Raw genomic sequence first — 12,455 nt, 5'->3', positions numbered from 1 at the left:
CATCCTTACCACCATACTGATCTCCTATTAAAACAACTATAAACTGTTTTATTCACTTTAAGTTGCTTACAATTATTTTACAATCTATAGAACTGACTGAAATTTTCAAAATTTTGATTTTTTTTTTTACTCCCCCAATTTTTTTTCTTGAAAATGTTTGCAAAAATGTTCCCATTTTTGACAAGGTCCAGTTATTAATTTAATAGATTATTTTTTTGTTTGTAATAATAAACATTTTTCTGTGACTCAAAAGTAAAGCTGTTACAACAGATTTGCTCTCATGTTCTCCTACCCTGCTCTGCCTAACATCTTGTTCAGAATATGTTCAGTCCAAGTTCAAGAGTGGCCTTCAATGACACCAAGTGAAGTCAAATATGCTGTCACCATGGATTTCTATGCACCACATTCAGGAACAGCTGCATGAGCATCATAGAGAAATAGAACACTATGAAATTGCTCCAGACAGACTTTAAAGGAAACCAGCAATTGCTCCTGATAGGGAGTCTTTAATATTAGTTTACTGACATTTGATAATGCCACATAGATGGTAAGCTGGTGATAGTGTCTGATAAGTGATCTTCTCATACATCTGTTAGAAAAATAAAAATTCTCTAGGGTCTATGAATATGAGCAGGCAGATGATGAAGTGGTGCTACCACTAGTAGGTAGCATGCATTGGATGTTTGTGACATGGTGAGCTGTCACTGGGGAGTAAGGAAAGGGTCATGGGGAATAATGAGTCAGTGCTTCATAACAAGTTAGTCTTCTATGAACCATTTGTACAGTATTGGGGTTCTACAGCAGGTGCTGTGAGGGGAGGCTAGATCAGAGGCTTCCTTTCCTCCAGTACTCTTAAGCAAAGTAAGCAGTTATGGGATAAGAGGGATTGATAACTATGTAAAAGATAGGAAACAAATGGTAGGAATAAGTGGTCAGTTTTCAGAATGGAGAGAGAGGTAAATAGTGGTGCCCCTCAGAGGTCTGTACTGGTCCAGTCCTATTTAACATATTCATAAATGATCTGGAAAAAGGCGTAAACAGTGAAGTGGCAAAATTTACAGATGATACAAAACTCAAGATAGTTAAGTCCCAGGCAGTCTGCGAAGAGCTGCAGAAGGATCTCTCAAAACTAGGTGACTGGGCAACAAAATGGCAGATGAAATTCAATGTTGATAAATGCAAAGTAATGCACATTGGAAAACATAATCCTAACTATACATATAAAATAATGGGGTTTAAATTAGCTGTTACCACTCAAGAAAGAGATCTTGGAGTCATTGTGGATAGTTCTCTGAAAACATCCACTCAATTTGCAGCGGCAGTCAGAAAAGCGAACAGAACGTTGGAAATCATTAAGCAAGGGATAGATAATAAAACATAAAATATCATATTGTCTCTATATAAATCCATGGTATGCCCACATCTTGAATACTGCGTGCAGATATGGTCGCCCCATCTCAAAAAAGATATATTGGAATTGGAAAAGGTTCAGAAAAGGCCAACAAAAATGATCAGGGATATGAACAGCTTCCGTATATGGAGAGATTAATGACTGGGACTTTTCAGATTGGAAAAGAGACGACTAAGGGGGGATATGATAGAGGTCTATAAAATCCATGAGTGGTGTGGAGAAAGTAAATAAGGAAGTGTTATTTACTCCTTCTTATAACATAAGAACTAGGGGCCATCAAATGAAATTAATAGACAGCAGATTTAAAACAAACATAAGGAAGTGTTTTTTTCACATAACACACGGTCAACATGTGGAACTCCTTGCCAGAGGATGTTGTGAAGGCCAAGACTATAACAGGGTTCAAAAAAGAACTAGATAAATTCATGGAGGATAGGTCCATCAATGGCTATTAGCCAGGATGGGCCCTAGCTTCTGTTTGTCAGAAGCTGGGAATAGGTGACAGGGAATGGATCACTTGATGATTACCTGTTCTATTCATTCCCTCTGGGGCACCCGGCATTGGCCACTTTCGGAAGACAGGATACTGGGCTAGATGGACCTTTTCGTCTGACCCAGTGTGACTGTTCTTATGTTCTTATGTACTAAAGGAGTGAGGTTATTCAGTTTTAGGACAGAGGAGAAAAAGGATAATATGGAAGGCCTGTGAACACGAACTGAGCATACTGTGTACCATATGGAACACCAGCCTCTGTCCTTTGACAGAACACATGCTGCCTTTTTATGTTCTACAGACACTTCCTAGGCAATATTAATTTTTATTAAGCTGTTGGCTCTGGATCTGTTGGTCTTTCTCTTTCACATTGCATTTTGTTTTTATGTTGATGAACAATATTTGCATTCAATTGCTTCTTTATATATGAAATCATTTTCATATAGGTGGGTGGAAATTATGCAGAGGAGCAGTTGAAGATAGTTTGTTGCATATATAAAAATTGACACAGACATTGTTCGTTCCGGTCATCACCCTGCTCACTTTGCTTGTATGGTGTATCTTTCCCCCACTCTTATTTTTTTTAGTTTCTTTTTATATTGTAGCCTTTCAGGGCAGTGACAATGTCTTTCTATATGTCTGCACCATGCCTAGTACATTTGGGGTGCTCCTCTAATATTATTATCTTCCATAACCAATTCCAGTTTTTCTAGTAACTTTTCAGTAAAACATACTGCAGAAGTTCTGATGCACGGTCTATACTCAGATGCACATTATTCAGTGACCCATTATACTGCAGCTTGCCAAGAAAAAACATGTTCATAATTTCTTTAAAAAGAAGAGCATTAGTGCACCCTTAACCTTCATTTTGTTCCAGCCCTTACTTGTCTCATGTCCTTAAGTCTAAAAAACCCTTCATAAATCAAAGGATGTTTCAGTTATATTTACAGTATATGTTATAGAGGCTTTTAAACAATTAACAGTTTTGTTTGTTTGTTATCTCAGGGCATTCTACCTGGACAAGTCGAACCTCCCTCCAAATTCAACATCAAAAGCTGCTTATATAGATAAGGTAAACAATAATATTAAGTGTTTAATCAAACTCTGTATGTTACACATTATCCTAATCCCTTTCTTTTGGCTTGAGTTGAATTATTTTGAGGTATTTTTTCAGGGCTCTGTTATGGCTTTTGTCCCAGCTCTGCATTACAGATGGTCTGATACAGCATTGCCCTCTTAAGAGATATTGTGCTTCAGGAGATGCAGCACATGCTCACGCGTGAAGCTGATCTGTTTCCTCTGACTTTAGCGAAGAGTAAAGGGGCAGAGCCATGGCCTGGTCTCCGCCTTATCCCTTTGGGTTCTGTCAGGGGTGCTTGCAGGCAACAGTCCATGTGCCCAGGAGAATGAACTTGGTGCACTGTCCCATAAAGAACAGGCCCTTCAGTATTTTCCTCACAAGGTTGCCCTTACAACTTTCCCATGATGGCGCCCCTAAAATGGATTCCTATTTCCATTTTAAGAAAAAAAATCCTCCTTTTATGCCTAAAGTACTGCCTAGCATGGCATCTGCTTTTGATCTGACATCCATGTTACAGCCTACAGTTTTATATTTCATAAAGCCTTGTCTAAACTAGAAACTAGTACCAGTTGAAACCAATGCAAGTTAAATTGATATAACTAAACATTAAACCATGTTAAGTGAGTCTATGTAAGCAGTTTGCATTGGTTTAGCTAGATTTATTTTTAAATCACTTTAGTTAAATCAGTGTACTTTTCAAATATAGGTAAATCTAAGTATAAATAAGGCTACCATTTCCCTGGTGAATTAAAATTGCCATTAGGAAGTGCTTGTCTAGATTTTTAAATATTCTTTCTTTGGTTAGCAGGTTTCTCTCTATGGGAATCCCTAGGTATCTCATGAGCAGAGAAAATCAGGGCTTTGTATGACAAGAGCTGCAATGTGACTTGAGCCCCATTTCACTTTTTTACCGAATGCCGTGGGAGAGACGCTGCCTTTTGTTACCAGTTCACGAAGACAGTCTTTCCTATCTTTGTGTGTGTGTGTATGTGTGTGTGTATATATATATGTGTGTGTGTGTGTGTGTGTATATATATATAAATTCAATATTATGCAGTTAAACTCTTTCTCTATATATGTATCATTTCAATCTGGATACCATTAGGGGTTAGCAACCTGTGGCTCTGGAGCCGCATGGGGCTCTTTGGCTGTCCCCTGGCGGACAGCCATTTTTTGAGGGGGTGCGAGGTCAGCCTCTGGTTGGGAAGTGCATAGCACAGGCAGCTCCCAGCCAGTGGTGCAGCAGAGCTGTGGCCCCATGCCACTCCCAGAAACGTCTGGCTGCTGGCACGTCTCTGTGTATCCCTTGTGGGGAGGGCGGCTGCGGGTCTCCATGCACTGCCTGCGCCTACAAGTACCGCCCCCGCAGCTCCCACTGGCCAATGGGACCTGTGATGATGGTGCTGGGGGTGGGGACATCACGCGGAGCTCACCTCCCCCTCACCACCCGGGGCGTGCAGAAACGTGCCAGCAGCCAGCCACTTCAGGAGCAGCGTGGCGCCAGGGCAGGCAGACAGCCTGCCTGAGCCCTGCTACACCGCCGGCCAGGAGCCACCTGTGGTAATCATCTCCCAGCCAGAGCCTGCACTTCGCACCCCCTGCCCCATGTCAGAACCTTGTCCTGCACCCAAACTCCCTCCCAGACCCTGCACCTTCTCCTGTACCCCAATCCCCTGCCCCAGCCCAGAGCCCCCTCCTGTTTACATTCAAATTCAAATGGCAGAGGTCGCATTAAAAGTATTGGTGAGTAATAACTTTAATATGTTCAATTATTATTAGCTGATAAATTCTAACTGTACAAGTAGCTTTGCGTGTGATGCGGCTCTCGAAATATTTTGGTCAAAGACAAAAACAAAAAAATGGCTCTTCTTCGTTGAAAGGTTGCTGATCCCTGTACTTTCTTTTCAGTTTTGTTGCAAAGTTAATTGTTCTTGTTTGTGGTTTCTTCACTCCTGTTCTACTGCTTACTATTATTCTTTTAGTATGCAGTGTTGTTGTAGCTGTGTTAGTTCCAGGATATTAGAAAGACAAGGTACATGAGATAATATCTTTTATCGGACCATCTTCTGTTGGTGAAAGAGAAAAGCTTTTGGGCTTACAGAACTGAAGAACAGCTCTGTGTAAGCTCGAAAGCTTGTTTCTCTCACCAACAGAAGTTGGTCCGATAAAAGATATTACCTCACTCACCTAGTCGCTCTAATATTCTTTCAGTAGTTAGTCAGGATTAGTGAATGGCTGTTTGCATAAACATAGGACAGTTTTGTCTTCCCTGTATGCTGATTTTTCTCATAGTGGTCATGCATCAGTCCCAGCACTCCTCCCTTTGTGCCTATCTTTGCATTTGTCTTTCACTGCATTATTCCTTCTTTGGAAATACTCCTGGAAGAAGGCCTGCCCATGTGTAGTTAGGTGGAGAGGGCTAACACAGTAGAGATGGGCCTGGGGATTATACATTCAATGAAAATACCCAGATACCGATTTTAAAAAAACTGTCTTAAATATTGCCACAATACATTGTGTGCTTTGCGCATGCCCTTTCAAATCTGTGCTTTGAAAGCAGCTGGACTCAGGGTTTGGCCCACAGTGCTCATCTGTTCTTGTCTGGAATCATTAAACTCAGAAACAATTTAGTTGTCACCCTCCCAGAAGAGAACTTCACATACATCTTGATGGCAAATGTTGTCTAAATCTCTGTTCTCCTTTGCTTGCAGCTGATGCGGCCCCTCAATTCTTTGGATGAACTTTACCGACTGGTAGTGTCTTTTATCCGATCCAAGCGCACAGCGGCCTGTGCTTACACTGCTTGCAGTGCCTCTGGAGTTGGATTGCTGTCAGTTTCTTCAGAACTCTGTAGCAGACTTGGAGCTTGCCACATCATAATGTGCAATAGTGGAGTTCATCGGTATGGCAATTTATCCACCTGTCTTTGCTTTAGTCAGTCACTGCATTCCAATTTGGAGAATAATTTTTATTCCATGTTTTTCTGAGTGTACTAGTATGTACCTAATGGACTCTTAAAAGATTATTCATGGTGGGATTCTGGAAGATAAAAGTAGTTGCAGTGATTAAAAAAATAAGCAATATAATTTTAGCTTGTATAGTTGCAATAGATTATTCGTCTTACAAATTAGTACAAGGCAGAAATATTAAAATTTCTAAAGCATGACAAGGAAGGTTTCCTATTTGCATAATATATTGTGTATTTTATATTGAACTCCAGTATAGGCAAGTCATTTTAACACCTAGTGTTCATTTTATACACTGGAGGGAATCTTAGTAGCAGTGGATCTCAAAAACTCAAATACTGCAGGTCTGGTCCAGAATAACCAGAAGCACTATATTGTGGAGTAATACTTGGCATGACCAATTTGATTACAGAAAATGAACTCAGACACTTGACATTTTGAATTTTCAATTGATTTGCTATATACTGCACTGTACTAAACTCTGAGCAACCTTAAATACTTCTAAATAACCAATTTTACAAAGGTCACCAGGATGTTAGTGAAATTCATCCAAGAAAACAGTATGTGTAAGTACCAGCGGGGTAGGGTTAGAACTTTGTGTATATTACAGCAAACATGAAAGAATAACAGTTGAGGAAAATAATCATTAGGTACGTATTCTGTAATGGTTCTTTATACAACCCAGAAGCTGATGCTAACATGATTCTTTTTTACATAAGGATACAAACTATAGATTCCAGTTATCAGTCAGTTTAAAAATGGTGTGTTCATTCTCATGATTCACTGTTTCAAACTCCTTACACTATTAATTTCTGATCCTTAGCAGATTTTCATTTGAGCAGGGTCAATTACAAATTTGTTGGGTTATAACAAAAATAACTTTCTTTTTAATTTTACGTAATGTCCATCTTTCTAAAAAAGATTTCCATTCCATACGGCTAAATGCAGTGCCTTGCATGGTGTCAAGTATCAGAGGGGTAGCTGTGTTAGTCTGAGCTTCTGGCATCTGAAGAAGTGAGGTTCTTACCCACGAAAGCTTATGCTCCCAATACTTCTGTTAGTCTTAAAGGCGCCACAGGAAAAAAAATATCAGACTAACACGGCTACCCCTCTGATATCTTTCTAAAAAGAACTTTGGAAAAACAATATAGTGCCAGTCCAATGCAGAATATCAAGCATGACAAGCTGGAAAAGGTCAGCAAAGTATCAGAGAAACAATCAATAAGTGCATGTTATGAAACAGACTTGCCATCTTTATCAGCTCAGATCTGACGGTGCATTTGTATGACACTGCATTATTGGCAGACAAGTGTATGTGGCATGAAGTATACTGTCCTCTGTTTTAGAGAGACAAGGTAGGTGAGGTAATATCTTTTATTGGACCAACTTCTGTTGGTGAAAGAGACAAGCTTTCAAACCACGCAGAGGTCTTCTTCAGATCCTTCTGCAGGTCTACCTCATCCACTTGTCTCTCTAGTACTCTGTTTTAGGCAGTTATATGAGATGATGATATTTTTTAATACCATCCCCTGTACCAGAGCAGGATGGTTGTGTTTATCCTTCCTTTAGCATGTGGGAACACTTTATAAGCTGGATCAGCATGATATTTTCAGAAGCCCATAAAGCCCTTATGCTTTACTCTGGCTATTTATCCAGATTTAACATTTTTACAAGTAAGAAGTTTTTGATGATTTAGAGAATCCCGTTTTCCAAGTTATAACTCCAGCTAAATCTCCTAGTCAACCAATGGAAATATGGGCAGCATTTCTTTCCTCCTTTTCCCTCCACTGCTCCGATGAGGAGCAGCATCTTCTGTCTCCTATGTGCCTTTTTCCATGATTTTTCCTGAGAATATTCTACACAGACAAAGTGTTGATTAGCAGAAATATTTGAAAAATGGTGAATTTTAAATGGCTATTGTAGCATACTCACAGAAAATGAAATTTGAATTAGAAAAAGTGAATATTTTGTCAAAAATCTGTTTGTTGTGGTAGGTTTTTAGAGTTACGCTCAATCAGAGGGCAGAAACATACCATGTGATCCACATGTCCAATCAAAGCAGCATGAATATCAAATATGCAGAATGAACAGTTAGTGCACAATTTACAGATCATGAATTATTCAGAATTATTGGGAATATAACTTTAAATAATGGGGATGTATTTGATAAAATCATAAACTTGACATCCTTGAACAGAAAGACAATTGTTTGAAAAAACGGTACACTTTGAATTATTCACTCAGCAGTAGTACCCATTCATATGCATAAATTATAAAATGTCTCATGAAGTATAGTGGCCTAAAAAGTAGTGATAAGTTTTTTGCCCCTGTTCTGGTAGAATGAGATTTAATCTTTGCAAGCAATTGTAGAGGAAACCTCTATTTCTAAACCTGATAGTTTAGACACATGGAGTTCTGAATTCTCATTTCTAATAAAATATTGTATGTTAGCCCTGTGGGTAGGCTACCCTTTGAAAGAAACCTTCTTCAATGGATCAGTCCTCCTACCAGTTTAAAGGTGAACAATATGACAGTAACAGACCCTAGTTCGTGTCTCCACATGTCTGCATTAAATATGCAAACCCCAGATTTTGACCCCTGGAACTTATTTTCACCAGGTTTCCAAAGTTAGATCCTTAATGGAGCCTGACCTGAGTCTCAGTCTAGGAGTCTGTATCAGAGTTCAGGATGCTGTGCTGATCACTCCTTTTTTCTACTCTCAGGAAATGGGAGTTGAACACACCATTATTCCCATCTCTGCCAGAATTTAGTGTCTCAGGCTATATTTGATAGAATAAAAATCTGGATTTCCCATTTTTCTCTAGTTAAACTTTGTTGACTGACTACTAGACTAGAGTATACATTCTTAACATGGAGGTCCTGAACTGATGTCAGAGGGGAGGGGCCACACTGTCCTTCCCTTCCTTTTCAATGGAAGGTGGGAGAGAGTACTAGCCAGATCCCACCTAGATGGGAGGGAAGTTCTGGGACAGGGTCTCAATACGGAAAAAGGCATCCCACTATGGAAGAGTTTGAAAACCACTGGACTACAGACTTTGGCTGTACTGTCACTATCACTTATAACCTCCTCAGTCTCAGCAATGTTTTGGTTTCTAATGTCTCTGTGATCCAAGTTAAATTGCTTTTTACATTGTACTAGGCTAAAAACAGCTTGAAAGAGCTCATATTTTCATTCCAGTATCCAAGATAATATTGGGGATTTTGAATTGCTGGTGATTGCTTTGCTTTGATTTTTATGTTTGCCAATTGACATTAGAGCTAGAAATACAGTATCTATTCCAGACAGAAGTCTTTTTCAAGTATATTTCAATCAGCTGAACAAGAACCAGGGAGCAATAAGTACCTTTAACCTTCACTGTCCTTTGTGATATATGTCTACAACCTCCCCATAAATTATCATAAAATGAATCTGTTGTGCAGATTCAACATCAGGAATTACAATTAATGTGATTCTAAGGAATCTGGTTTTTATGATTTATTTTGCCTTTTTTCATCATAACTAGTTATGGTCTATTAAATTTTACTTCATTTAGTTAAAACATTGCAATTCTACCTGCCAATTAACTATCCTCCAGTAAATGATACTAGAGTTTCTTTGCCTGTATTCATTTTATTTGAAGTTGTAATCAGTCTGTACAAATGTAGATGATCAAAAGCACTTTTAAATATTGAATCATTATGCCAGTTCCTGCTCCAGAGGGAAGAGACAGACTGTGCTTCACAGATCCTAGCTCTTTCTATGCCAAAAATAAAATTAGGTGCAGCAGCTGCAGAACTCAATTTGGAGACTAGTAGGAATACAAACTAAAATGAATTATTTAAAATATTCAAATAATGCAGTTTTTGGGTTTATTTATAAGTTTCTATTTCCAGGTGGATAGAAAGGCGAGTGTGTCCTTTATGAATCTTCTGGAGATACCTCTGTTCTTTATTATTTTTTCTGTATTTGATTTCCTTCTTTAAAGCATCTAATTGCTGCTCCTTTAAGCCACGGGGTTTAGGCTAGCAGATGTCCTGCTGAGTGAGGAGACAGGTTCCGCCAAAGGTTGATTGTGCTCCTGAAGCCTGCCCAGCTCATGAAGGTCCAGGGAGCAACACACTTTTCATGGGTAACAAACCCAGATCTCCCAAACAGCAACGCAGAGCTCCACTGTAACTATATTTTTGTTGTTCTCATCTCAATTCTCCTTTATACATTCATTTTCTTTTAAAAGTTTGACTAGAGAAATTTACTTCTGAAATCAATGAAACTGCTGCAAAGATCTTTTCTTGGGGCCCAGTTCTGCACCTGTTACTCACGCTGAACTACTTGATCTTGTAAGTAAACCTATTGACTTCAACCGGATTACTTACAGGAGTAAGTACATGCCAGCATGAGCATGCATTGCAGAATGAGTCCCTATGTGTCTCAATCCTTTCAAAGAGTAGTCAGCTAAACTTTGATTTCACTCTTGCTCTCTCTTTCTTAAATATTCGCTGTTTTCCCCTTCAATTTAACTATCCCTATCTCCATTTATTTTTAATATATTTTCATGATCCATTATCTACTGAGACAGGAATAAACTTTTTTTTCTTCATAATATAAATATTTAGGATAATAGAATGTTTAATACTGTGCCTGTTACAGTTCAAAGGCAGATAGAGATGTGGGAACTTGTCCTAAAAGATAGCACAAACAACACATTGAAAACCAACAAGTAATCCATAACAATTCTGATTTATATTCCCCTTCTACATTTATTTATTATTGTTATTTATTATTATTTATATTCCCTTTCTATACGCTACACGTTTTTGCTTTGTTCGCTTTTAACATGCATATTAGGAATGATGTTAGTCACATACAGTTCTCTTTCATGTTTCAGCTGTTGAAACATCATTCTGCTTAGCACATAATTTTAAAAAGTGCAGAGAAATGCATGAAAACAGACTGAGTGGGATGGTTCCAAAAAGGATTCTCGTGCAGTGTTTTCCTCTTTGCTCCCTTCACCTTTATGCATTATGTAGATGTTTAACTGCCTGGGTTGATATATAGCTCCCTCACTTCAACCTGCAGAACCAAACTCTCAGTTTCCTACAGTATTTCTTCTCCAGTACTCAGGGCTTTGGAGGAATCCGAATCTTTCTTACAGAAAACACCAATATAAAAAAATCCAATAGACCCCTTCAAACTGTCTAGAAACAACTTGTGTATAAGTTCTTTTGATTTTGAGATGAAAAAGAATTAAATTGAACAATCTGAATTCTTCTACAACATGAAATAAATTAGATTGCAGTTTCCCAATGGATAACAGCTTGATTTGATCTGCCAAGGACTTAAAAATGAAACCCTTTCCTACTCATTTGAAGAAGATGCTCCTCAGACTAATGTATATGGTGGCCAAGTTTGTTCTTGAACTATCATTATTAAGATAACACCATTATTAAGCTTGAGTGGACAAGAAGCACAGGACAATTCAAACCTTTAAAAATTTCTTTCCTGACAAGTCCAACTTCTTGGCATACAAACAGTATTCAAGGTGAGGTCTTCTGTAGCTAGTGCCTACCTGCAAAATTTCCAACCACTAACATAATTGCATTAAATTTGAGGTAGAATTATAGGGTATCTATGATGCTTCTAAAAGCATTTGTATAGTCTTTGAAAAAAAGCAAAAGTTGACAGATGAGTGAGTCCTAGATCCCCGTTCTGGTTTTTCAGTTGAATTTATTTTCACTCCCCTTATCCAACAGAGAGGGGTGTTCACAAATTTTATTTCTGGAAATAGCATCTCTGGTATGGAGGGATGCACTTGTTCCTGTTAAAAATTAGAGAAAAGGGCAGTATTATCTTCAGCAGGTTTCATTGCTCACAAAAAATAGGCTAATTTTGAATTTAATGTTACCCCTTCCCCAAGGCTTGGCTCAAACCTCCCTGGTGCTTGTTACTTGGAGTGGCTTGTCTCTGCCCCTGGCATGGGTTGAGTCCTGAGTTTTTTATTTCGGTGCCTGGTGCCTTCACCCAAAGTGACTCCAATCTGTGCCTGGGAAACAAAGGTGCTGTTCCTTGGGAAATTCACAAGGACTGTAACCCAGTACCCAAACAACACAATACATTACTACAAGCGCCAATCAATGAAATTCCACACTCCAAAAGAACAATATAACACAGGGGGCTTTACTAGGGACAGGAAACAAATTCTGTAAGGAAGAAAAGGATTAAGATTAACCAAAACACTATGATATCAATAATATAACAAATCCTCCACGTCCCTGCATTCACCACTGTAGACAGATCCTCAGCTCCCTCTCTAGCACCATTCCAGGCAGATAAGAGGCTGAAGAGAAGTCCTGCAATGAGTGCTGGAGCGCTGTGAATATTGGTCAGCTTAAACAAAAAGAAAGTGGTTCCCTTACAGTCTCTTCAGCCCTGAGTGGGGCAGGGTCCCCTCATGACTCCCTGGTCTGGAGCCCTGTGGAGATCTTGGCTGGCTGTAGGTAGCTGGC

The 12,455-nt window shown here is 39.0% G+C and overlaps 1 protein-coding gene across 2 annotated transcripts in view; it reads left to right on the top strand.

Moving 5' to 3' along the window:
• The window catches only part of PREX2 (phosphatidylinositol-3,4,5-trisphosphate dependent Rac exchange factor 2), a 280,651-nt gene that overhangs the window by 232,811 nt on the left and 35,385 nt on the right, over positions 1-12,455 (top strand). For both annotated transcript variants that reach the window (XM_054020338.1, XM_054020337.1), the window contains exons 36-37: positions 2,910-2,976; positions 5,697-5,887. In XM_054020338.1, the coding sequence (XP_053876313.1) occupies positions 2,910-2,976; positions 5,697-5,887 (258 nt within the window). The remainder of the gene's footprint in view (positions 1-2,909; positions 2,977-5,696; positions 5,888-12,455) is intronic.

Source organism: Malaclemys terrapin, chromosome 2 (assembly GCF_027887155.1).
Source record: "Malaclemys terrapin pileata isolate rMalTer1 chromosome 2, rMalTer1.hap1, whole genome shotgun sequence".
Lineage (NCBI taxonomy): Eukaryota > Metazoa > Chordata > Testudines > Emydidae > Malaclemys > Malaclemys terrapin.
This window is presented reverse-complemented; position numbering and strand designations above follow the sequence as displayed.